The sequence below is a fragment of the Melanostigma gelatinosum genome (assembly GCF_949748355.1).
Source record: "Melanostigma gelatinosum genome assembly, chromosome: 23".
NCBI lineage: Eukaryota > Metazoa > Chordata > Actinopteri > Perciformes > Zoarcidae > Melanostigma > Melanostigma gelatinosum.
Genome location: NC_136656.1, coordinates 14,867,906 through 14,895,529, shown reverse-complemented (window position 1 = coordinate 14,895,529; position 27,624 = coordinate 14,867,906). Strand labels below are relative to the sequence as shown.

The 27,624-nt window shown below is 44.1% G+C and overlaps 1 protein-coding gene across 2 annotated transcripts in view; it reads left to right on the top strand.

Moving 5' to 3' along the window:
• The window catches only part of ablim2 (actin binding LIM protein family, member 2), a 79,362-nt gene extending 54,539 nt beyond the window's left edge, over positions 1 to 24,823 (top strand). The window contains exons 17-23 of one of the 2 annotated variants that reach the window (XM_079295698.1): positions 3,446 to 3,483; positions 3,763 to 3,871; positions 3,986 to 4,044; positions 7,608 to 7,668; positions 19,227 to 19,234; positions 19,342 to 19,422; positions 22,931 to 24,823. In XM_079295698.1, coding sequence (XP_079151824.1) covers positions 3,446 to 3,483; positions 3,763 to 3,871; positions 3,986 to 4,044; positions 7,608 to 7,668; positions 19,227 to 19,234; positions 19,342 to 19,422; positions 22,931 to 23,044 — 470 coding nt within the window. In that variant the 3' untranslated portion in view covers positions 23,045 to 24,823. Of the gene's footprint in view, positions 1 to 3,445; positions 3,484 to 3,762; positions 3,872 to 3,985; positions 4,045 to 5,405; positions 5,483 to 7,607; positions 7,669 to 19,226; positions 19,235 to 19,341; positions 19,423 to 22,930 lie in introns of those variants that run through there. The other variant, XM_079295697.1, reaches the window with a different exon arrangement.
• The last annotated feature ends 2,801 nt before the right edge of the window (positions 24,824 to 27,624 follow it).

Here is a 27,624-nt window from a genome sequence, read left to right as displayed (position 1 = left end):
ATACTTTTTTGATTGGATAAAAGATAAATGAAAAGATAAATGATTGGGTAAATGATTGGATAAAAGTTTTCGGTGGACTTCACTCAACCTGGCAACATGCTGTCTGACACGCCCAACCTGAAACCACAACATTGTATCCTGGTGAGGCGCATGTGTTCTGGGAAGCGCGCTAAACTAGCTTAGCAGGAAAACAACAGCAGCACACATGCTACAAACTCAGTGACGGGCCGTGCATTTTATACCTGGGCCTTCACTGCTGTCCTGCAGCTGAAATACCACCTTATACATTATGGCGCCACAGCTATAAGTCATTTTTAAGGCTGTAACTATGTACATCTTTGTATTAAAACGTTCGGTACGAGTCGTTTGAATAATGCTCGAGCATTTAGTAAATGCAAAAGCCTAAATTCAGGAAAATATAATGATCTCAGCTGGTCTGGCCATGGGATCCGCCATCATTCCTTAACGACAAGCCGTGACCCAAAGAGATTATCATAGGATTTTACTTTCCCAACTTGAACGTTGAACGTACTGCTCTGCAATGTCTTTCCTCGTCTCAGTCTCCTGTGTCATGGTGTGGTACATCTTACTCGGGTCAGAATGCCCATATTTGATTGGATGAGCTGCATCACGTGATGTGATTCACTACCCATCAGCCTCTGCTGTTAAGTTTCGCGGCAGAGCTACACATGGACACTGAGCGGCATGTAATGCTGACGTCATTATAGGCCGGCTCGCAGGCTCTGATACGTCAAAGAATACGCCCAACATGTCAAACTAAAGATCTGATTGGTTGAACACTATGACAATCAACAATATCGTTCTCATTTACTTTAATCTGCACTGGCTGCAGGTGAGAGTCTGCAGGCCTCTGGCTCTGTTCTTACCTAGAGACACAGAGGTGAGATCTGATTGGATAAAAGCTCTACTTAAAACAAGCTGCACTGGAAGCAGAGCAACTGAGGAAGACTAGCTATGCAATGAGAAAAATAGATAATGGGAAAAATATTTGTATAAATTACAATACATGTAGTGTATTTAAGAAAAAATATTAAATTATAAAATTGATATAGCTTTGTGATTCTGTTTAGGCCAGCAGAGAAGGCCTTGCAGGCCCTGACGGCCCACCACTGTACAAACTCTCCCCACAGCATTTAGCTGTTCTCTACTTATTCAAACAGGCCTAAAGCAATGGCCACAGAACAAACTCACAAGAACCAGTCACATATATTTATATGACAACAATGCATGACACATCAATCCAGTAACTCTGCGGCGCTAAAACATGTATTCCGCCACACACTGAAGAGCATGGCCCATTCAAATGTTATTCAAATCAGAGGGAACAATATTAACCATATCATAAAAACGAGACCATAGACAAATTAACAGCAGTAACGCTACTGCAGATGGAAAACAAAGCAGTTCACTTACCAAAGCTGCTGTTCACTTAAAGACAAAGTCTCCTTTCTTTGTTAATGAAGAGTTTAATACCGCAGTTGTACAGAACATCGGTTCAGTTCAGTTCCAGTCAGAGGTCCTCCTGCAAATGTGTTCGTTGAGTTGTAGATCCACTCGGGTCTCCAAAAGTTTTCAAAAGCACCGTAGCTTGTAAGTGTCCTGTTGTGCTATGGTGTCGTGTTGCTGCCTTGGTCAGCGTAGCGTAGCTCCAAACAGCTCCAAACACCAAGAGCTCAGTTGCAAATGAAACACAGTCTTAGCCATAAAATGTGCAACGCTTCTCCGACGCTGTCAGCCAGGAATATCGTTCATACAAATCCTTGTCCATGCTAGGTCAGGGCTGCTAGCTGTGGGGTTTACCGACCATTTTTTCCTGAAATGTCCTTCTCCAGAAAGGCGTTGCCAGTAACTCCGCCACCAAATCCGTTTCTCCTCCTCCTTCAGCCATTGAGTGTATGAAACAAAGCTAGGTAAAAAAGAAAAGAAAGAATCTCCACCAAGCAAAACGCTAAAAATGTCATGTCAATGTCATAACTTCTTACATATCTTTCAACTTGAACTCTGACTTCTAATACTAAGTTCTGCTAGCTAGCTTTCTGCTTCACAACAGTCACGCGAGCCCACTGACCAATCACGCCGCACGTTAATGCTGAGCTGCATGTTAATGTTGACGTACTTGTAGCCTAGGCTACCTAGAAAGCTCTGACATGTCAAACAATACGTACATGTCAAACTAAAAATGTGATTGGTTGAACACTATGACAATCAACCGAGGAAGACAGTAGCTGTGCAATGACAAAATAAGACAATGGGAAAAATAATTATAATACATGTAGTGTATTTGTGAAAAATTATAAAATAGCTATAATTTTGTGATTCTGTTTAGGCCAGCAGAGAAGGCATTGCTGGCCCTGACGGCCCACCACTGCTATTTACGTATGTATTTCATGGCCTTGAACTAAACGTTAAGGCATCTAACCAAAAACCCATTTACAGGTTTTTGGGACTTCTTCCTGCAGCACTCTAAAGTAATGGAGTCAAAGCTTCAGGACATAAAGTCGAAATGCTAAATTGCCTCTTTGGTAGATAAAACTTGAGGCCCTTCCGGTGGAGAAAAGCACCCTCTAGGTTGCCCTTTCAGTGGAGAAAATGTGATGAAGCGCCCTTTAGGATGCCCTTTCAGTGGAGAAAATGTGATGAAGCACCCTTTAGGATGCCCTTCCAGTGGAGAAAACATGAAGAAGTGATGGATTCCCTTCCAGTAAGCTAAACATGATGAAGTACGCTCTAGGATGCCCTTCCAGTAAAGAAAAATTGATGGAGTGCCCTCTAGGATTACCTTCTAGCAAAGAAAATGTGATGAAGTGCTCTTTGGGATGCCCTTCCCGTGGAGTAAATGAAATACCCTTAAGGGCGCCCCTCCAGTCGAGAAAACATGAAGTGCCTTCTGCCCTTCCAGTGGAGAAACTGCCCTCTATATATCCCTTATATGTTTTGCCACTGCGCTGATGACGCTTGCGCAGAGTTTAAAAAATGTATTATTTATAATAATTAATTTATTAATCCAATTTAAATATATCTTGAGTACAAGTGGAAACCTTGTGCTGATGGTGGCACTAGAGAAAGGGGAAGGAGGTCAACAAAAATGTATTTAATCCTCTTCTTCCTGGGAAGAAAGATTATTCAAATCTCATAAAAATCCAGCCATTTAGTGTCATGGATCAAAATATTTTGTCATGGGAAAGTTTTGACCATAAACAGGACTGTAGTTGTTAGGATATCTCGCTCTGGTGAGCAATGGGTCAGACTCCCAAAATGTCAGTGACGACCTCAATGTATAACATTGAAAGAAATGGCTGCATCCCACTCCATGTAGATGATATGATGTCATGGTCCAGGGTTGATTTGCTGTAGAGTTAATAGTTCAGCACAGAGTAGCTGAGAGGCAGATGGTCCAGCACAATAACATCTGACTGTTTTACAGCTTCTAGAACATCCTGGCAGGATGGGGAGGATAGCAAGGTGGGTCTGTGTGTGTGTGTGTTTGTATATCTGTGTAATATGTTAGTTTTCAAGTCATTTTTTTAAACTTTACAAATACTGTTCATCCATTTACTAATTCACTAACTCATACATTGCCATCATCCATCACTTTCCATCGCTCTCTCCCCTTTCTGTCTCCCTCTTTCTCTCCGTCTCTCTCTCCGTTTCTCTTTCTCTCTATCTCCGTTTGTCTCTCTCTCTCTCCCCTCTCTCCGTTTGTCTCTCTCTCTCTCTCTCTCTCTCTCTCTCGCTATGTAGAGGACCAGTTGGATGATCTTGAAGAGTGAGATTGATGGACAGATGGGTCCAGAAGAACTGGACCCCCGCAAATCGACCTGCAGCCTGCCTACTGACACCTCCCAGTCTAGTGAGTAGCTGATCTCAAGTTCAGCCGGGTATGAGTGGCATGAATAAAAAAAAAATTGATATTGACGGGTCACTCAAAAAAGACATGAGAATGACAATTTTTTTATCTTGGCAGATTTCCCATACAATAAGTCTGCATCCTTACCCGGCTATGGAAGGAATGGCATCTACAAGGTGAGCTGCCAAATCTCTGCACTAATGCACACAAAGTAGGCTAGTAGGAAATGAGCACGTACTTCAAACAATCCATGCTTCCTGTAATTTAGACATATCAGCCAAAAACTGTCCTTGCACATATTCTTAATTGAGTCAGAGCTTTCAAAATTACTTCTAAATATTGAAAGAAACAGGCACCCTAAGGAACAAACAGAGTAGTGCACATCAATCCAAATCAAGTCAAGTCAATCAAGTCCTTACTTTTTGGTGTTTTTTCAAAAAAATACCAAAGATTGTTTTGTGGTCACAATAGCTGATTGGCTCTGAGCACGTCACCAGTCCAGTTACTCAGGTAATGTGTGTCTCTTCCAAATAGGTTGGAGTAACTTGGGGATTTGCTTACAATCCTTCTGATCGTCTTTTTTTCTGCTTCTTGAGATGTCAGCAAGTACTTTGACCAGAGCTAAGATTATAAAACCCAAACTTTAATAAATCCTAGTTGTTCCTTACATCTTTTACCTTCTACAAACAGTAGCCTAAACCATTGACTATGCCATCTCGCATCAGGACATGCATATTTCCATCAAACCAAAGTAACACAATACCCTAACCATAATTCAATTTTAACCAGTATCCCTTGTTCCCATCTTATTGTAGTCCGGCATAATAAAGACTTGGCAAGGCTCGAGCCACAGCAAGGGGTGTGCTTGATTAGTGTTGGCACAAAGTCTCACAAGGGTAAGACACCCTTGTGAGTCAGAGCACAGATTTCTGGCATAGCTTCACTTACCTCCAAGGTGCATGCAGAAGGAAAAGGTCTGAAGAGGTAAAAGTCAAGCAAAACTGAACCCAATGAAGGCCACAAGCTGAAACGTGAAATGGGGTGTGCCTGTCACCAAATCAAGCACACCCACAGATTAGAGGACCTTTAAACCTTTGGCTGTTTCAACAGAGAAAGAGTTGTCATTGACTGAGGTGTTTGGAGGATCCGACGTTGCTTTCTTTGAAACCGCTTGGTGATGCTGTTTCTTATCCAAGCTCTCACCAGCTGTGTTACAGTAGTCAATTAGGCCTCAGTCTTTACAGTATATGTTTACACCACACTTTCCTACCTTGCACATCCCCCCACCCCTTACTGATCAACACAGGAAACTTCCGAGCAGCATTTAAGTCCATTTACAAATTTTTCTTCATTAAAGAAAAAAGATTTGTCAAGCTTTTCTCTCACAGTTTTAGTATCAGATTACACAGTGGTCAGTCAGTACCAATCACCCGGCACAGACAGGGTTCTGGTTTATTATGAGGGGGGGGGGGTATTTAGTCTATCATCCCCTGAAGTAATATTGCTGCTCTCCCTCTGTGTTTGTTGATGGATACAGGACAGGCAGACAAAACAGAACAGAGAGGGAAATGAAAGATCAGGAGCCATGACAGAAACATATATACATTGATACTGGTTAGTGTTGATGAAAATGTGGATTTATTGTGTTGGAAGAAGAATGAGGAGAGATTTTTTTCTATTAAATGTGCTTTTTAACATTATACTTGCAATATACAGTATTGTTTTGTGCAAGCACATTGCTTACATATGGAATGACATAATGCTTAATATCAATTTAAAGTTTAACGGAATTTAAATTTTACTTAACTATGTAATTATTTGTCATAAATGACATGCCTTGTCTACAGTCACACTTAGTGGCTCTGTGGCGCTGTACACAGTGGTGCTTTAAACGCAATGCTACAGTCAATGTGCTAACATGCTCACAAGGCCAATGTTAATATGCTGATATTTCAGACATTTACCGTGTTCACCATCTCAGCAATGCATGTCAGCAATTTCACATTTGCTAATTGACACCGAACACTAAGTGTAGCTGAGACTGATGGGAATCCCACAAGGTTTGCAGGTATATTGCAGTAACCTCCAGTTTTGAAAAGTGAAGCCAATGCGGAAGTGCCGGAAGTCTGATTGTATAGAATGAATCTGTTTCAAACAGAACAGTAACTAATCATTGGCTAATGGACAACAGACGCAACACAATAAAAGCATCACACTTTCACCCACATTACCTTTCTAGCTAATAACTTCTTATCTACAAGCATAGAACAGACCAGCACATATGGCAGTGGCGGGCCGTGCATTTTATACCTGGGCCTTCACTGCTGTCCCGCAGCTGAAACACAGCTACGGTTATTATTTGTTTCGTGTCAAAATGAAGCCAACACCTGTAGATAGAGTGCGTCTCCTCTCTGCTCTGGCTGCAGCTGGGACTGCTGCGCCTGTGTGTGCTTTTGGGCAGCGGAGGTGCTCACGGCAGCTCTCGGCGGAGGGACTCACGGCAGCTCCCGCTGCTCGTTCACCACAGTGCAGAACGTACGTGCTTTAACATCAACGTTAGCGAGAGAGTTGCCAAGTTGGCAGCGGCTAAATATGTCCCCAGAGAACAACACTGGACGCAACAATGGTTCCTATCACATATTAAACCAAACAAAAATCTTCATAAAAACAAGTTGTACAAATAATAACATATAAACAAGCATATTAAAGCGACTGCAGATGTAAAAACAAATGCATTTAACTTACCAGAGCTGCTGTTCACTATTTAAAGACAAAGTGCTTCCTCCTTTCTTTGTTAATAAAGAGTTTAATCTCACGGTTGTTTAGTACATCCGTGTGTTTTAGTTCCAGGAAGAAGTCCTTCTGGATTCATGGACGCCAGTGAAGACAGTCGAGCCTCCCAGTTGTATTTCTTGAATATGTTTTAATGTGTTTGAGGGCTGAAAATCTCCGCTCCACAGAGGCAGCAGATTTTGGGATTGTCACTGCCCAACACGTCAGGCTAGCTCACTGACCAATCACGTACTTGTAGGCCAGCTAGCAGGCTCTGACACGTCAAAGAATACGCCCAACATGTCAAACTAAAGATCTGATTGGTTGAACACTATGACAATCAACAATATCGTCCACATGTACTTTAATCTGCACATGGATGCAGGTGAGAGTCTGCAGGCCTCTGGCTCTGTTCTACCTAGAGACACAGAGGTGAGATCTGATTGGATAAAAGCTCTACTTAAAACAAGATGCACTGGAAGCAGAGCAACTGAGGAAGACAGTAGCTGTGCAATGAGAAAATATGATAATGGAAAATATTTGCAGGTCCTGACGGCCCGCCACTGACATATGGGTACTTCACAAAATGATTAGGCCACACCCGTTTTGGGGGGATAGAAAATAGATCCCATGGATAGATGTTAATGCAATTTGTTCGTTGATTAGCTCTATTGGTGGACAAACAACAAACACTCTCTCAACATCAGTTCTTCCCTCTCTATTTAGACACGTTTTAGTCACTCCGAACTAAGTGATGTAAGCTTATATGAGAAGAATGTGTCACGCTCACTTCCTATTGGTCTCCCTGAAAGTATGGGAGCACATCAAGAGGATGATGAGCAAAAGGCTTTGAGATGAATCCTGGCTTTGATGAAGACCAGCAATATTCTTGGCACCATGGAGAAAGCACGAACATCTGCATAAAGGTCTAACTTGTCTGTGGTTACACATGTTTGTGTTCCTATAGGCTGCTGAGATAGTGGATGATGAAGTGGACGCAGACTCCCAGAGCTGGGGAGGCATGAGAGGTGAGAGTGAAAATAAATTGACGATGTTTATTTCCCGTTCTTTGTTCTGTTCCTCTTCATGTTAATGGTTTGCAAGCTTTTGTTAGTGTTGATAATCGATCAGCTTCATTCCTAAAATACAAACAATACCGGTACATACAATGCACTCTGCAGATACGGCAGACGGTAAGACTTTCTTATCCTGTTGGCTCTACTCAGCACTTTGGATTTGAAATCAAACAGTCTGAGTAAAGTTCTGACTTTGGTGAAGTTAAATAGACTTGTAGCCCTTTCTTGGACAATTCAATAATCTTATACATTGGAATGTCAATCAACTAACCTTAATCCAGCTGCTTCACTGCTGAGGGGCAGACTGAAGTCTGATATCAGCAAGAAGTAGAGATGTTCACAGGTCCAAGTCAGGTCTCAAGTCTTTGAGCTGGAGTCCAAGTCAAGTCTCAAGTCTTTGAGCTAGAGTCCAAATCAAGTCTTAAGTCTTTGAGCTAGAGTCCAAGTCAAGTATTGAGTCGTTGGTTACAAGTCCAAATAAATTCTTGAGTCTTTGGTCAAAAATCCAAGTTTAGTCTTGAGTCGTTGGTTACAAGTCCAAGTCAAGTTTGAGTATTTAATCACCAGTCCAAGTCTAGTCTTGAGTGTTTGCTCTCAAGTCCAAGTCAAGTTTCGAGTCCTTGGTCACAAGTCCAAGTGAAGTCTCCAGTCTCTTATGGTTGTAATGCATGTTTTATTATCTGCTGCATGCCATCAAGTTTGCTTAGAACACGGCATAGCTATATCTAAGGAATTCAAGCTTGTACTATATCATTCCGAGTGGAGAAACGGACCATTATTGATCCGTACGGATCCACCCTCACGGTTTGACACACATGTGAATTCATTACACAGTTTAACGTTAACCATCACAGTGTGAAATAAAGTTTTACCGACGATCGATATCTGCCAAATCGATATCTGCCAATATTCAGTAAAAAGTGATGAGGATCATTTATGCTTTTCTAGATACAGATCTCTGATAATGTTACATTGTAAACAACTAATCAGTGTTTGAATTAACACAAGGAGAACGAAGTTTCCATTCACTTACATTATGATGCGTTAAGGCTCTGTTCAGTGAAGTGAGTATTGGGCAAAGGTAAATTATAATGGTATCATGATGTGTTCACATGTAATCTGTAAAATTTGGTGAGAAACTTGAATAAATCCAGTTGTTTGAAGGAGATGTTTTCACATCAATATGAAATAGATATTAGAGATGAATTATGAGCTGTTTACACTTCTAATAATACATCATTAAACTACAAATGAAAGGATTTGTTTTAATTCATCAAAATACAATCTTTTATTTCATTATCATTTGAATTGTGTGTTTTTATGAAGAAAAAACACGATAAGTAAAATAAATGGATAACATTTAGAATTTTTGATGGTTTACAGACTTCAGAGTGGTTGAATTGATTTTTGGGACGGTGGCAAAGAAAAGTTAGTCTGGAGCCTTGTAGACCAGCTGCTATAATCAATACAATAACAACAACAATATGGATCAAAAAAAGTTAGATTTGCTCACTTTTTTCTTTTGTGCTGATACGAAATTTGATCTGATCCATGACTCTGATCCGAGACTCTGATCCGTGATCCGATCCGAACCGTGAGTTTTATGATCCGTTGTTTTTGCACAATTTCATTCAATCGACCTTAGCAGCCTAGAAGACATTATACTACATCTGAAGTCATCCTCCTGCTGCTTAGATATTCTACAAACACATTTTTTCAAAAATATTTCAAATTGCATGACCACTGATCTTTTACGAATTGTAAACACATCCCTTCTCTCAGGTGTCTTCCCACAAGCTCTAAAACGAAAGTTACGAACGTAACTACGGTTCTATGAATCCTGGATGACCGCCAGAGGCAGTGCTTAACACTGGATGTATCCCGTCTCGCGCATGCGCAGGTCGAATATTTATATCAACAAAGTCACGTGTGACCTCGGATGACCACCGTCATCTATAAGTTCCGGTGTCATCCTGAGCTCAGTCCTATGGAATCTTCTCGCGAGTTCACGGGATTCCGAGTGACCAAGAACTCTGGCGGTCATCCAGGATTCATAGAACCGTAGTTACGTTCGTAACTTTCGTTCTATTTCATCCTTACTGACCGCCAGAGGCAGTGCTTAACACTGGATGACTTATACCAAAAGAGTCACGAGGAAGCCCAGTAACTACCCCTTATAGCTCCGGCAGAGAAAATTGGCCAAGAACCCTCCCCAGTGGGTGAGGGTCGGCAACGTTAACTCTGTAGTGTTTGGTGAATGTGCTCGGTGATGCCCCTGAGGCCGCCGCACATGTATCCCCCACAGGCACACCACTCAGGCTTGCCCTCGGTGTGGAGACACTCTTGGTAGTGACCCTTCACCCCGGATGGCCGAGCGCAGCCGCTCGCCTTGTATGTATCGGCAATGGCCTCCACTATCCAGTGGGACAGCTGCCGTTTCTCCTTTTTTTCTTAAAAAGGAGCACAGCCCTTCTTAGGCTCACCATAACTGACTATGCAGGCGGTGGCTTCCATATAAGCTCTGAGGGCCCACACTGGGCACAGCAGCCTTGACCTCTCCTCTCCCGATGGGGGAGGGGGGGGTCAACTTTGCCAGCTGGATAGGCCGGTTTATATGTGAACGTATCCACCCCCTTGGGAGAAACACTGCCTTAGGCCAGAAAGTGACACCCAAGCCATCTGAGTTCCACCTCAGACATGATTCTTCCACTGATAGGGCATGCAGCTCGCCCCCACATTGAGCTGAATTGACAGCAAGGAGAAAACCGACTTGCTGATAGCCATCTAGGCTCCGCCTGTGCCAGGGGTTCAAAAGGACAAGCATAAGCTGTCCAGTACCAAGGGTAGGTCCCATGCAGGGGAGACCGGCCCTTATCCAGGAGAGACTGTAGAAACTCAGTACCGCAGGCACGGGGCGCTGTACTGGGACCTTGTTCTGAGCCGCACACTAGTCGGAGAACAGCTTCCACCTGTTTCTTGTACTGCAGGCAGGTAGACCGCGCACTGGCATTCAGAATAGTCCGTCAGACTGGTTCTATGCAGCCACTCAGCATCCGGTCGGGCCCTCCCGTGACCCCTAATTGAAGGCGGCAGGGATTGGAATGCCAAATCCGACCCTCTAGTCGCGACAGGAGATCCCTCCTGTCGGGGAAGAACTGACAAGCTTATAGCAAAAGCGGAGGGACTGGTGGAAAGGCACAAAGAAGATCCTCTGGCCACGTGTGAGCCAGGGCATCTTGACCCAGAGGGCTGGTCCCCCCCGTCAGGGAGACCCAGTGGGGGCAGTGGGTCGACACGTCTGGATGCAGCCGCCACTCTCCCGGTGGAGGCTTGTAATGGAACAGGAAAACCACAACCTTGTACCATTCTCCTGGTGGGTACATTGCCCACAGGCTGGTCAGGCGAGGGGCCTCCCAAGTCAGAAGGCCACGGTGATCCCCGTAGCAACTTCTGCAGATCTGGTGCCCCATCGATAGTTCATGGGAAATCACAGCAGAGGTGCTGTCCACCGGACAAGCACATGCTTTCCCTTCAAACATGGAAGGAAGTGCTCGAGCGCTAGCTCCAGAACCTGGACCCGCGGTCTTTCAGCAGACAACTGCCCCCAGGCTGTCCCGTTCTGTCACCCTGCACCCGCCTTGAGAGGCAGGTAACTGTTGTGACAATCTCCTGGTGGAATGGAACCGAGCCCCTGGGGCTCGGTTCCTGGGACACTGTTCGCCAGATATGCACTCCCTCCATGGGGATAGTGAACAGATGAATAGACACTGTTTCGATAATATTATTGCCCTGTATCTGTGCCACTTGGCATCCAAGTGAAGGCTGTTCAGCCATCCGCACTGGGGCGCCTCTCCATGTTCACCTTGAGGCCCACCGGGCCACGTGAGAGAAGGCGAGCAGTGTCCTGTGGCGCCTGAAGCCGGGACGGCGCCTAGGTCAGCCAGTCTAAGTACGGCAGTATGTTCACGCCCTGCGATTGCAGGGGGAAAGGACAGCAGTAACACACTGTGGACACCCATGGGGAGATGGGAGAGTCCGAATGGAAGCACCCAGGACTGAAAGTTGTGGTGATGCACCCTGGGAACAGGCGTCGATAGACGTGAACCACTCTCCCTTGGAAATCCGCTGATGGGAGAAAGAACCCCGACAGCCGGCCTGGAGACATCTCCTGGCAGCCCTGCCGGGGGGGACGGGGACGTAAGTAGGGTTGTATAGGTAGCGGTCCGGCCTCTCAGCAGGACGCCGAGGCCTGTTGCGCTACTAGGGTAAGCTGGAGGCTGAGAAACGGCCTTGTGGGCCAAAAATGGGACCCCTAGGTCTGGGGGTGCAGGCATGTCCCTGCAAAGACCAGAGAACTGCTGCCAGGTCTGGCTAGCTCTAACAGTCCGCTGAAGCGCCTGTACAGCAGCTGACTCGAACAGCTCACCAGACTCCACTGGGACAGTATGGAGGGTCCTCCTACATGTCTCAGATAGGGGTGACTGCGCCAGCCAAACCTGGCGACGAGTCTGAACCAGCCACGTTCCCTCGATATGAGCGCAAACGCCTGCAATGAAGCATCACTGAGCAGAAGCGTCGAAGTAGCCCGCTGCAGAGAATCTGCGAGGGAAAGCCTGAGGTGGGAGAGGGAGTTGTCGATACGGTGCACAGCGCTGCTGTGTCCTAAGCCCTGGATAGCGGGCCTGACATTGGGTCGAGGGCCCCTGGCATCGGCCTCAGAATCTCCTCAGGGGAAACTGATGGACGCCATAGTCGTCTAACTGGCTGGCATACGTGCAAGGCCAGATTTGCCACCTCCTGCATGGTCTGATGTAAGGCGGGAGAGAGCCCTGGTGTCTCCACCATGCACGCAACTCCCTCAGATATTCCTCGGAGAGAGGAACAGAAAAGGTGGTGAGGGCGGGAAGGTGCCTGAAGAAGGCACTCACAGGTGGATGTTCCAGCTGCTGTGTATGCCCGGCGTGCAAGCGCCATACCAATGACCAGGGTAGGTTGGTCTGGATTCAGCTGCCCTGACAGGGGGAGGTAGACCTCCCGCATCAGGTGTTCCACTTCGGCCAGCCTAGCAGACCTTACTGCTCAAGGCGTGATGCCGCAGGTCCTGCCTGGGTTCTCCCTGCTAGGGCAAGAGGTCAGGGCCGTCCTCCGGCTGAAGAGAAGCTATACAGGTCCTACAGCCGGGAGAGTTGAACATGGCCGCGATTCTGGTGGAACCCTTGTCCCACTAGTTTATGCGGAATTCCCAATCAGTCCGAGCGGGAGCGCTCTGCTGAATGTTGAGAGAACAGGCAGGGGGCAGTCAGTGGCGAGTGATCCTTCGGACACTCTTCCCTTAGCCAGCCGCTGCGGATATTGGTGACCCACCAGTTAGCCTGAGCGAGAGCACTCTGCAACTGCGGAAACAGGTCAGGCAAAGTCCTTATAGTGAGAGGGGCGAGGACACTCTCTAAGCCCACTCTCTTCACTAAGATAGTTGCTGCAGATATTAGTGTCCCCCCAGTTAGCTTGAGCGAGAGCACTCTGTTACCGTAAAAAACGGACAAAACAGACCACAGTCCGTACAGTGAGAGGGGAGCGAGGACACTCTTCACTAAGATAGTTGCTGCCGATATTGGTGTCCCACCAGTTAGCTTGAGCGAGAGCACTCTGCCACTGTGGAAACAGGTCAGGCAAAGTCCTTATAGTGAGAGGGGCGAGGACACTCTTCACTAAACTAGTTGCTGCCGATATTGGTGTCCCACCAGTTAGCTTGAGCGAGAGCACTCTGCTACTGTGAAAAACGGACAAAAAGAACACAGTCCTTACAGTGAGAGGGGAGCGAGGACACTCTTCACTAAGACAGCTGCTGCAGATATTGGTGTCCCACCAGTTAGCTTGAGCGAGAGCACTCTGATACTGTGAAAACGGACAAAAAAACCCACAGTCCTTACAGTGCGAGGACACTCTCCACTTGGACAGGTGCTGTAACTCTTGGTGTGCTACCAGTTAGCCTGAGCGAGGGCACTCTGCTAACTGATATCCGCTACCGATATGTCCATAATGTTTACAACAATCAATGGACACACCGAGTATTAGCTTAGTCTAGTTAGCCGGAGCGAACTCGACAGCCGTAATGCGTCAAAACCATCAATGGGCACAACCTCCATGTTGATTTAGTACAACTAGCATTCACCGAGTTAGCCTGAGCGAGCACATTCCGCTAACTGTGATCGTTGTAATGCTACAAAGTTGATGGCCACAGCCCCAGTACCAGCTTTGTTTATCTAGTTTCCCACTGAGTTAACCTGAGCGAGGACGCTCTGTTAACTGTGACAGCCGTAAGGATACAAAGTTGCTGGACGCAGTCCCAGTATCAGCTTTTGTTTAGCTAGTTTCCCACTGAGTTAACCTGAGCGAGGACGCTCTGTTAACTGTGACAGCTGTAAGGATACAAAGTTGATGGCTACAGCCCCAGTATCAGCTTTGTTTAGCTAGTTTTCCACTGAGTTAACCTGAGCGAGGACGCTCTGTTAACTGTGACAGCCGTAAGGATACAAAGTTGATGGACGCAGTCCCAGTATCAGCTCTGTTTAGCTAGTTTCCCACTGAGTTAACCTGAGCGAGGACGCTCTGTTAACTGTGACAGCTCTGTTAACTGTGACAGCCGTAAGGATACAAAGTTGATGGACGCAGTCCCAGTATCAGCTTTTGTTTAGCTAGTTTCCCACTGAGTTAACCCGAGCGAGGACGCTCTGTTAACTGTGACAGCTGTAAGGATACAAAGTTGATGGCTACAGCCCCAGTATCAGCTTTGTTTAGCTAGTTTTCCACTGAGTTAACCTGAGCGAGGACGCTCTGTTAACTGTGACAGCCGTAAGGTTTACAAAGTTGATGGACGCAGTCCCAGCTAGCATCCAAGTTAGCCTGAGTGAAGACACTGCTAACTGCGAATTACGTCAGATGTAAAGATTAAATCTCCATGTACACAACGCCAATGCGGACTAGTGTCTCACAAAGTTTGCCTGAGCAGGAACACTCTGCTAACTGTGATAGCCGTAACACTGTGAAGGGCGGGCCGACAGCGTAATTCTACGCTCTCGTTAGCGCGCCACTCGATTACTAGAGCGGAAGCGCTCTGCCAACCGTGGAACAAACAACTGTTATAGAAAACAATGTTAATCGATCTTACCGATTGCTGTCATCACGACTTAGCTGACCCTTATCAGACTGGTGACGACCGATGATAGGGGCGTTCACCAGTCCGGGGCTCGATGTCCGAACGGCGAACACACCGTTCCCTCCGAAGAGGGACAGCTCGTCGCAGCCTTTGGAGGGCGAGAGAACCGCAACTCCGACCGGTAGTCACAAGGCTACAGCGACGAGCTCTAATATGTCTTGATCGTAGACACATCCTTGTTTAAGCTACCATGGTAGCTAACCTGCGACGCGAGAAGAAAAAAAGGACTGAGCTCAGGATGACACCGGAACTTATAGATGACGGTGGTCATCCGAGGTCACACGTGACTTTGTTGATATAAATATTCGACCTGCGCATGCGCGAGACGGGATACATCCAGTGTTAAGCACTGCCTCTGGCGGTCAGTAAGGATGAAATAGAACCTGCAGTTATTAAACCACTCATAAAGAAAGCTAGTTTAGACTCCGCAACAATGAAAAATGTTTGGCCAATATCAAACCTCCCATTTTTAAGTAAAATAATTGAAAAGGTGGTTTTCCAACAGCTGAACAACTTCTTGTCCGTAAATAACTGCTTTGATGTTTTCCAGTCAGGCTTTCGACAGCACCACAGCACTGAAACTGCTCTTGTTAAGGTTTTCAACGACATCCACTTAAACATAGACAATGGCAGAAGTTCAGTCTTAGTGTTACTAGATCTCAGTGCTGCATTCGACACGGTCGACCATGCCATACTCCTAGAAAGACTAAACATCTGGACCAAGGACGAACGATTGAAAGTCAGCGCTCAGCTTCAATCACTGATGTTAAAACCCACAAACCAAGCCAGAAATCTAGGTGTAGTTATGGATTCAGACCTCAACCTGAACAGCCATATCAAGACAATTACAAAATCAGCCTCCTATCACCTGAATAATATATCAAGGATTAGAGGACTTATGTCTCAACAGGATTTGTAAAAACTTGTCCACGCATTTATCTTCAGCAGACTGGACTACTGTAACGGTGTGTTTACAGGTCTCTGTAAAAAGTCCGTCAGAAAGCTGCAGCTGATTCAGAACGCTGCAGCTCGAGTCCTCACTAAGACCAGGAGGGTGGATCACATCACTCCAGTTCTGAGGTCTTTGCACTGGCTTCCTGTCCAACAAAGAATTGACTTTAAAATCCTGCTGTTGGTTTACAAAGCACTGAATGGTTTGGGACCAAAATACGTCTCCGATCTGCTGAACCATCCCGACCCCTCAGGTCGTCTGGGACCGGTCTACTTTCTGTTCCCAGAGTCAGAACTAAACATGGAGAAGCAGCGTTCAGTTTTTCTGCTCCACATATCTGGAACAAAGTCCCAGAAAGCTGCAGGTCTGCTGAGACCCTCAGCTCATTTAAATCAAGATTGAAGACTTTTCTGTTTGCTGCTGCCTTTAATTGAACCACATTCAAGGATATTAATCAATCAATTTCCTGCATTTTACTGCTGTATTTTATTTCTTACACTGCTTTGTAGTGTTTTAATGAATGTTTTTAATGTTTCAATGAATGTTCTTAATTGTTTTTAAATCTCCTTTTCTTTTGATGTTTTGATGCTTTTAATGGTTTTATGTGAAGCACTTTGAATTACCTTGTTGTTGAAATGTGCTATACAAATAAACTTGCCTTGCCTTACAAAAAAATTATTCAACCAGGACAGTTCCATATACATGTCTCAAAAGTGCTCTAATGTCAGTCACCTAACATTGTCTATGAACAGGTCTTTTACTTCCAGAACTTTGAACTCTCAAAATAACTGATATTGTTGCGAAAGGTCATGCTCAATCCCCAAAGGGGAAAGTTTCCCCTCAAGCAAAATCTTGAACAATAAAATCTATGGTCATACAGATCTACGGTCAGTTTACAATCCCTGATTATACTGTGACCGAGCCTGGAGTGCCCTGCAGCTCTGGCTTCAGATCAGTTACTGGAGGCGACAGCGTAGAGAGGTGATGTCATATTTCCAGCTGCAGAATTACTGGCACACAAGTGTGTGTGTACAGTGTTGGGATCTAAAGGAGCGTGTTTGGGTTATCAGCATTTAAGAAACTGAATTCTTGACGTCAATAGAATTATTAATGTAAGTAACAATTATTAATGATTATTAATAACAACGGAGCACCACCCTGCGAACGGGGACCAATAACCAAACGATAAAACTAAGTCTCATAATTAGTAGTCACTCATAATGTCAATAGTCTGCGTATGACTACACATTCAGTGACAGTGAAGGTTTCAAGTTCGAGCACAGGCTACTACATACAGTCTTATCAAATACATATGCACAAGTAATCACAGACGACTGCTCCTTAAAGTATAACAGAGTTTATTAAATCAAAATAATAAATGATCAAATCAATTAATATTGCAACCAACAAACGTTATCATACAATTGTATATGCCTAAACTAAAGAATGAATAAAATGGATGAGGGTGTATGTCTGTGTGTGGGTCTGTGGGTGAACAGGAAGGAGAGTCTTACAGCTACCGCTAAAGACTACAAAGATGGCGGCGTCGAGTGACGCGGACAAAAGGGGAGGGGCCTTAAGATACTACAACTAAACTACCACCAGATGGCGGAGTCGAGTGACTCGGGCAAAATGGCGGCGAGCCTGCTGTATGTCATCACGTGTGCCGATGCACACATGTGTTGTGAGGCGATCGTTTGAACGGGGTTTCCCTCAGGGGCAGAGATAGGAGCTGTGTGTGTGAGTGTTTCGGAAAACAAGAGGAATAAAAGGGGAGAGAGAGGAATCAGAGTTTCTGTGTGCGATGTCGCGTTGTAGTGAGAATGAGGATCGCCGATGGTATCTCACACAAGTTGCCGTTGTCGCTTTGCGAACTGACGACACTTATGCCCGATAGTCGCGTTTCCACACTTCACTCACAGAGTCGATTCAAGGAAATAGAGCAAGAACAAAAATGAAATCAAATAATCCCAAAAGCAACAGTCAAACAGTTAATACACAATGCAACGGAGCTTCTCTGCTCCGTAATGATTGCGTAAATACCTCCGTATAATGCGACAGTGTCTTAACACAAACAGAATACGGGAATGCACCCTAGAGCGGATCTTCTGATCCGCGAGGGATTGCGCAATAGTAACTTAAACACACAAAAACACGGGAATATCAACATATAAATGAATGGCCTGAATTAAACTTAAGTTAATTTAAGCTAAGCTATGCCCAGATACCATGAACCTTACTTGTCGATGCTTCGTTGCAACGTTGAAGTGTTCGTGGGGAAGTTGTTCCGTTTTCCTCGTCAGGAAGGGGGGCAGGGGGCTGCTTGCAGCGCGGCCTTGTAGCGGGCGCTGTGTCTCGCACGGCTTTTGCTGGTGCGGCTTCGGTCCGTTGGCGTGGCTCTGGAGCAAACGCAGGTCCGATCTGTACTCGCTGCAGGGAGGACAGTTAACTTCGGCTGAGACGGCGTGTCTGCGCGTCTTACAGGGAATCATCGGTCACGAGCGGAGCGAGGCTTCGTCGGGCTCCTCTGTGCCGGTTTGTGCACAAAAAAAGGGGGAAAAGCAAAAAGCGGAGAACGGATCGCGGAAGCGGATTCGTCTCGCGGGCTGAGTGGGCCTTTACTCAGCGTGGAACACTATTGTTTCGTCCAGCGAAATGGCTCGTGACCTGTCAGGGTTTGAGGAGGGGAGAAGGCCGCCGCTTCCTCGTGGCCAGCGTCGCGCTGGCGGGGGGAGGAGAGTCCGATGTGTCTTCATGTGTCCAGGACGAAGGTCCGGGCGAAGAGAGCATTGTGTGTGCTCCCTGTTCGACGGAGGTCGAAGGGAAAAAGCAAGGAGGTGTGAGTTACAGACAGTTTTGTAGAACAGTGGTTGAACCACAGGGGTCCTGGGGTCTCTTGGCCCTCGGCCAATGAGATTGCAGCGGTGCATTCAGGTGACTTCAGGAACCGTAGTTTTTTTGGGGGGGGAACTACAAATCAGGATGAAACCTTTGTTTGAAAAAGGGAAGGCCTGATTCTCTTTGTTCACAGCACATGTTGAAGCCATATGGTCAGACCCCAACAACAGTGCTGGCTGTTTCTTAGGCAAAGACTAAGTTGAAAGGATGCCAACCTCATAACTGTGTGTCTGTCTGTCTGTCTGTCTGTGTGCGTGCAGAGCAACTATTTGTAAAACTTTTGACGCCTTTGAAAGCTAATATTTCTCAGGAGATTTGAGTCCACAAGGTGTTATTCATTTTCAGGCTCTGTTGTGGTAGTTTTCATAAAGGGTCTGCTATTCAAATAAAAACTTGTTGTCCCATTCGATTAATTCTCTCTTTCTCTCTTTTCCTCCATCGCAGAATACAAGGTAAGATTTTCCTCATTTGTTAATATTCTTGGCAGCTTTGTTTGGACTGTTTATCATCATTGTATTCTCTAATAAATCTTCCACAATGCTTACTTTGTGTTTGTCAGATCTACCCTTATGAAATGCTGGCAGTGACGTATAGAGTGAAAGTGAAGCTTCCCAGAGAAGTAGATCGCACCAGACTGGAGGTGAGCTCTGATCTTCTTGTCCCTGCTCTGTGCCGTTTCCCCTTATATCCACAGGTCATTTAAAAGTCTGAGAACATGTTCAATTGTGGTTTAAAGAAGGAAAAACCATAGTTATGCAGTTTGGGTAAAGCAGCCAGACAGCTCAGCCAGGTGGGATAAATGATGGCATTGTTGCTTTTTTCTTTCTTTTTTTAAGAAATAGATATACTGTCGGGCCAAAAGTACGTGGAGTGGGGTGTCTTTTGTAATTATTTTGTAATTGGCAGTAGTATGGTTCTACTGTCTGACTTGTATCACATACTCTTGCACTGGGACACACCAAGTTTCATGTCTTAAAATATAAAAATTAGGCTTGAAGCTTAATGTCCCGTAATAACTCATTTCCTGCAGCTGTTATTCTTACGCTACCCATTTACAGATTCAGAACTTTCTTTATGTTTCTTCAGTTGAAAACAGGACATATTTAGTCTGTAAAGTTGTCTCAAATGAAGTTCCACACAGGACTAAAACCCAATTTAAAAACTGTAAATTGTGCTTTTTCTTGCGGTGCAGCTGTGACAGTAGGCCCTCCTCTCAGTAGAGTTATTTTTTCACCCCCTTTAAAATATTTAAACTTTCAGTAACCCTAATATGAGAACTCCCTTTGAGCCTTTAGGGAGAAATATTCCAACCACTATTCCTGATCCTTGACCCCAAAGTGCTGCTGGTTTACTCAACCTCAGCAGCCCATCTCACATCAAAACTCAAACTCAGATTCAAGACGGAGTCGCTTCACCGTGAGGCAATACAAAATTTGGGACATTTTGGGCCTGTTACTGGTGGCTGCTGCATGAGGAGCTACACATAAATGTCAGCCAACAAGCTTTAGTACACAGTGCAGAGACATAACTTAAAAGAACAGTTTAAGATCTTTGGATCAACATCGCTCAATTTCTATCAATGTCTGTGTGTTAAGTACAGAGCTGGAGTCAGGATGTAGTCAGCCTGGTTCAGCTTAAAGCCTGGAGCCGGGTCTGTTCTCAGATGGAGTTACAGTGTGCTGATATGTATCCTCCCTGTCTACTATAATAGAGTCTGCTAATCACTCCGCACACACTGAGGTGTAGCCATCATCCAGCCGGAGTGGAAGCTTATTGATCCAAATTGGGATTTGAGCAGTTTTTAATGCACTGTAATGATCAAACAGACCACTGTAGGTGTTCAGGCTAAAAAGTCTCACCAGACATTCATTCACTGTACTTTATAGTAACGACAAATAATCTATAAATCTATCCTGAGATAAGATGAGATAGAAAGTCATCAATCTGTTGCACATATTTTCCATACATTTGAATTTAGATATGTCTATGCATTGCAGCAAACATACGGTATGGTAAATGAACTGTACTTGTAAATCTCTTTTATAGTCTTCCGACCACTCAAATCGCTTTAACACTTCATTTCATCATTCACCCATTCACACCCATTCATACACTGATGACAGGAGCTACCATGCAAGGTACCACCTGCCCATCAGGACTCACTAATCATTCACACCCAATCACACACCGATAGCACAGCCTTCGGGGTTAAGTGTCTTGCCCAAGGAAACATCGACATGGACTGGAGGAGCCGGGGATCGAACCGCCGATCTTCTGAGTAAATCTTATTCACTCCATGATTGCAAACAAAACAAAACTGTACTTTATTTTTATATTTATTTATTTATTTATATATATATATATATCTGAAACAATAAACTGTTCCAGAGAAATGTACTGGGTTCACAGAGGCCACTGATCAAAGACGTTCTTCATGCATCATTTTGGTAACTGTGATGAATATATATTCAAATGTCTGATGATCACACAGAGCTAGTATCACTAACATGGATGCTCCAAAAGGCTAAATCAAACACGCTCAGCATTTTTCACATCTGGCCACACTCTGATTACAGATAGAAATAAAGCGCCACATCCTTGAAAGTTTGCAGTGCAGCAGCGGATTTACAACCACAAGCTTACTGAGGCTTGATTTATTCTTTAACTTGTCGCAGAAAAGAAGGTAACAATAAAAGGTGACTGGATAGAAAGTCAGCCTATAATAATTGTTAAAATGATAACTTTATTATGTAACACTTTGTGTTGAATAATAGAGATTGTATTCTCCGTCATTTTACTGTGTTATTTTCCTGTCAGCATGGCAGGTGAAACATTAAAGGGATCTGGGTGTTTTTCCCTCAGGGTATCGCTCCACATTCCTCCCTCTGTTGGTTGGTATGGAAACCAGGTGATTGGCTACCACACAGCAGTAGCCTGCCTCTAATTTACTATTACTATCATCATAGAGAGGCACACCTGCTGAGCCAAACGTTTACAATAAAATGCCACCTGCTTTTGTTCTGGGTTTAAATCAATACCATACATGGTTTTGTTCATAGCTGGGTTTTGACTGGGAGCTTTGTTTGGAAACAAATCTCATTCTGTTCTAAAGCACAGAATGTGGTGTGTTAAACCTCAATACAGAAGGCATTAGAAGGCCTGCTTTTGTGGTGAACAAAAACATGATCTTAGGTTTGGATGAACGTCTCCTATGTGACGCCAATCTGAGAGTGAGCTGCTACTGATTTACCATACAGCAGAAGTCAGGCTGGCCTGGAGGCAGAAATGATCTCATCGGTTCAGGTCAAAGTTTTGGTTGTCTGAGCCAAAGAACCGCAGAGGATGGTTGTGTTTCATGTGGTTCATTAGAGTGAAGATTAAACACCATTGTTCGTTTTTACTCCAGCATATAGCAGCAGCATTTTAAACTGAAATCATTCATTTCAATGCATTGCTGTGATTTAGTGGATTCGATTTTGCTTCTCAGTGCTGCTCTTTATGGAAGCACAGAGAGCCAAATCTGAAGAAGCTATCACGTTAGGTATGTGGCGAAGTAGAAGCAACACCAACCCGCACGGAGTATAAAAGATCCAGTTCCTGTTAAACTATGTCTAAGCACGCCACAGGTCTCAGAAGAGGTAAACCCATCGTGCCAGCTTCTGAGATGTAATTGCCACTTTTAGCCACAGGATTCAGAAAACCTTACATGGTATTATTTTATCACATGGTTGTGTTATTTTTCATAACCCACTGACCCTCCTGGAGGTTTTTTTCCATATATTCATCAAGTTTTCACAACAGAGAATAGCTTCTTGTCAATACATCCACAGTGGCCAATGTGAGCATCTTGCTGATCTGGCACCCCCTTCAGCAGACCATGTGGCAGTGCATTTCTTAAGATGACGCAACCACACTTGAGTTGAGTTTAGAGAGGAAAAGCTTTGTGGGAAAAAGGCAGTCTCATGTCTCAAACTTTATCCAACCTGAAGACTTTTCAGAGTGGTATGAACACTCTCCATCTTCAGCATCAAAACTCACCAATAATGAGCAGTGGGGACAGTTTCTTCAAATTTGAACATGCTTCATATAAAATACAGATCTATTGCGTTCATTAAGTATATTTTTCCCTCTGTGTTTGACCTTTTCAGAGACACCTATCTCCTGAGGACTTCCAGCAGGTTTTCGGCATGACCCTGGACCAGTTTGACCGCCTGGCGCTCTGGAAAAAGAATGACCTCAAGAAGAAGGCCCGCCTTTTTTAAACAGGAGGGCAAAAAAGCATCTCAACAAGCATCCGTCCTGTGTGGGAGGAAGCATAAAAGAGAACCACCCCATTGGAAATATCTATATATGCAGCACCATGATAGCCCTGCTCTCCACCTGTACAACGCCATGCCATCTGCCTGTGGGGTGCTCCGTGCGGGAACATTTTCACGATGTTGAGGCAGCATCTAAAGCTTTTTGTATGCAAAGTGGTCTGAATGTCTGACTGACGCCCTTTCAGAGGAGGACGAGGAGCTGTGTTTGCATGGCCTGTGTTGATGCTCCTCTCCTCCCGTAAGGTTTCTGCATCCTTCTTCGCCCATCTCGACGCTTTCATACTCCGCGGCAAAATAATGACTCATTACGAACTAAGTCTTATGCAGGCCTTCCCCGGGTTTCTGTGGTTCTGACTGTTTGATGTGCGCCTTCTTCCGCTCGCTCAATTTTGATTGATCTCAAGTTTCCATTCTTCATTTGTCTCTTTATATCATCTGTTTGCTGCTCTGGCTTTTTCTCTCTCTCGCTGTCTCTCCATCATTATAAGTTTTTCTTACAGTTACTGTTACATTGTCACGGCAGTCCATTTGTACAACCCTGCCATTACTTAAGGATATTAAAGAGACTGCAGACTGTACACACTGTTTAAGCATGCCAATGCCAAGGGTATGAGAAACAACTCCAGCTCCTGTGATCTCCTTCTTCAAAAGCTCAAAAAGCACCTTACCATACATTTATGTTTTCAGTTTTCCTTCATGTTCTTCTCTGTCAGAGAAGTAGAGAAAGACTGGCAAGGTAGTTTTGATATGCGGTCCCGTATATTACACAAGCATCTCATAGATCAGCACAGATAGGAGAGCCAGGGCTGAACAGGGTCCTCAACACGGCACTGAATCACAGATAGGCCTGCAGAAAAGACACAGTACAGTCCAGTGTCAGGCTGTGCAAAGGTGTCAAACATGCAGGATTGCCAGAGTCACATGCCCTCACATCAAACAAACAAATTAAATTATTTTTATAAGCTATTTTTGACTTCTGGAAAGGATCATTATTCTAATCATGAGACGCAGCTAAGAGAAATCATTATTTTGCTACCAGAAAAAAAAGGCCCATGCTGACTTTGCAAAGCTTCACAGACCTGCAGCATAACAAGGGGGTCTTGCTTGATTTGGAACTCAATACTCCAGCTGTGTTATATCTTCTCAGATTGAGATTTAACTCCTCATATGTTTGTTGTTTGAAAGCATTGTTGCATACAGTAAAACCTCCACATTTAAGTCCAACAGCTTTGCTTTTTTGATTTCTGGACCGTTCGTCGATCAACTTGCCAACTAACATACCGTAAGATGTATTTGAATGTACACTAGACACATACCAGATATAATTGTCTGCCATGGCATGCATGAGGATTGAGGTTTGTTCACTGACCTCAGATTAGAAATGTATGAAAACATTATCATCACTGTGGTTTGAGTGATTCGTTCTTTTCTGGTTGAGTTGCATCAAATGAAATGCCCAGGTCAGCTGCTTACATTCGCCTCTGTAAGGGATTTATTTAATTCCATTGAGGAAGGGATTTTATTTTGAAATCTTAAGGGTGTAGTGTTGAATGAATAGCATCACAGAGTAGAGCGTTTTTGAAGAGAAATATATCAAATTTTGAGTTTGTGTCAAATGAATTTTCCTCCTGTAAGTAACACACTAACTGTTGTCATGAAGCGTCATGTTCTCTTTCTAATATCCCCCTGCTATTAAAGTGCTTTATCCAAGCTACAGAGTCACTATGGGTTGGAGTTTGAGTTTGTTCCATAAATGTCAAAAATGATCAGAATGACAATACATCAAGTGTAACATATATTTATGTAGATCTTTTTATAGGATGGAGAATGAAGGTGAGTGTTCGACCTCTGACTCCATCATGTTGTTCCAAAGGTAAAAAATCAGAAAGCTCATTTTAAGCTAGAGAAATAAAACACTGAAGAAAAGAAGGTGAACAGAAACACTCGTGTCAGATTTATACAGCTGTAGAACATTAAAGGAGCTGTAATTCACATTCTGACCATTAATATAACAGCAAACAACTGTTGTCCAAGTAAAGAAGTAGTGGAGTAATGTCTACCTGGTTAGAGAATGGAGTCTCTCTGCCTCTGGGTGTATTATCTAAGTATGCATGTGAGCGTGCACCACTGGTACAACGGGTTGTAAGGTATCCTACGAAGCGTTACCCCTTATTGTTCATGCGTTTTCCTACAAATGTCCAGCAACACGTGTCTATTTTGCGTTATATGCGAAATATACGCGTTATATGCATATGGTCTTTTTAAAGTATACTTCAGTCTTCATTTGCTTGAACTTAGTTGGGTTTGAGCAACAAAACTACTTGGCAAGGTTGAGGAAAAGATTGCCATTTCGGATAAAATAACCACGGAAGTGCCGTTTCTGAACTACGCAAGTTACGTGACAAAAACATCAACACTGACTTCTGGTTTCACACGGGCAACGAACAGCGGCCTCCTTGTTTGTTGGACTCACCCACCTCCCCTCCTAACCGCCCGGGCTGTGATTGAGCGGTCTTCCATACGGCCTCATTTAAGATTCAGTGGATAATATACAAAACATTTGGTGGGATATCTAGGAATTGCGGCGCATTATTTTTCATAGGTGCACAGCACCCACTCTCCGGTTCCCCCTCAGGTATACACTGTTAGTTCTGTCAGCACCGCTCGATGCGAGCCGCCGCCCGGCCTATGATTATGAGCTGTCGCCATGTTGAGAGCCGTTGAGAGGAAATTGAAATGCTGCCAATCCATATCTTGCACCTTTAACATGAGATAGTACCATAAAGGGCAAGTTCCACCAGGAGAAAATGCTGAAATCAAGAGTTTTCCTAAATCCAATTTAAACTTGGACTAAGTTTTCCTGCAGTAATGACAAATTATTAGCAACGTTACAGGTTCGCTATACTTCAACCCCCAAATAAAGTGGGAACTAATCTGGCCAAAGCATTGGCTTCTTCTCAACATGTGTCTTGAACGTTGGACTTATTTTTAGCAATGTCGCCAGGTTCCTATATCTGCAACTGCTTTGGGGACCACAGTGTTACAACAACAGATGGTACCAATGGTAAGAGCAACAAAATAAAACCAAGTAGTAATACAACTTAGTTTTATGTTTCAGAGGGTCTGTAGAAGGTTACATCATCTGAGCTGTTTCAAACATGTTTATATTTGTCAGTGGAAGATCTGCCCTGCTACAGTTGTGATTTATACTTCGACTAGTTGTGAGAACGCTGAGCAAACAAGTCAATAAATACTGTGAGGACTCATGAGGGGAAAATAAAATAAACCTTGAAGATAAGACCTTCCCCAAGACTCACGTCAAAATCAGCCAACCATGGATTGGATGGGATCATTCCCTTTACTTGTGTCATCCTACAAGTTCAATATTTCACTGATAAGAGGGAGTTACAAGCCTCCAATTGTGATAAAATGGAAGACACATCTTTCTTTCAAAGTGAGCATGAAGGCTAGTGTGACTGTAGCCAATGTGATGCTACATCAGCGCAGAGACGTGTCATCTCTTCAGGCAAACAGGCCTCTGACCCTGAGAAAACTTCACCCATCATTTGCATTTAGTGAATCCTGAATACAGAACTTCAGAGAGACAGAGTGCATGGAATTAAAATACATACAAATGTAGAAGAATGAATGTCCCGTGTCTCATAACAACATCAATGTATTTGTTTTGATGTGTATTTGTTCTCTCTGGGAAAGTGGTTGCTTTCTAATCGTAATTTGTTTCCCTTGCATCACATCCTCTCTAAACACATTTCCTTTCATATCGAATGCTTTATCCAATTAGAGCTAAACTGTATGCACTGTTCCCTAAGGGGAGTTCCAGGGGTCTCCACAATAAGTTCAATTTTCTTAATTCATAATTTAATTGTAAGCATTTATTAGACAATGAGCAACTTGTTATTTTAGGCTCCTAAACACATTGAGATGAAGGGAAGATTGCACTTCCTGTCTGCTGACCTTTGGATTATTTAACCAATGATCTGCCTCAAACCCTAACTGAGTGCTTTAAGAGGCCTTCACATTACCATGAAAACATGTATCATACTGTAGTTGCTAACACTAGGAGTAAATAATAATGAGAAAGAAAAAAGTACAATTAATAAAATCTAGAAAATAGCAGAAAACACTGCTCTGCATGTGTGTCTATGAAATACTGTGGAAGTGTGTGTTGACATTGTGTGTGTGTCCTCTCTTTCTTTTTCTAATTCTGAATTTCAAGTGCCATGACTGACATGACATGACATTGCCAAAGTATGTAAATAAAATAAACATAATTATAATAATTGATAATAATACAAAAGTTCCCTAGTTCTTCCTTGTCCCTTCTTCTCTGTTCTGGAACATGGCCCGTCCTTGGACTGCTCCCTCCTGGCTGTCGGTGTCTCATTGCACATGTTAAATATTTGTCTGTCTCTGTCCCCTGTGTGCATGTTGTCCTTGTGTCCACTCCCTCAGTGTGTTTATTCTTTTCTCATATCTCTGGGTGCTGGAGTTGGGCCTCTTGT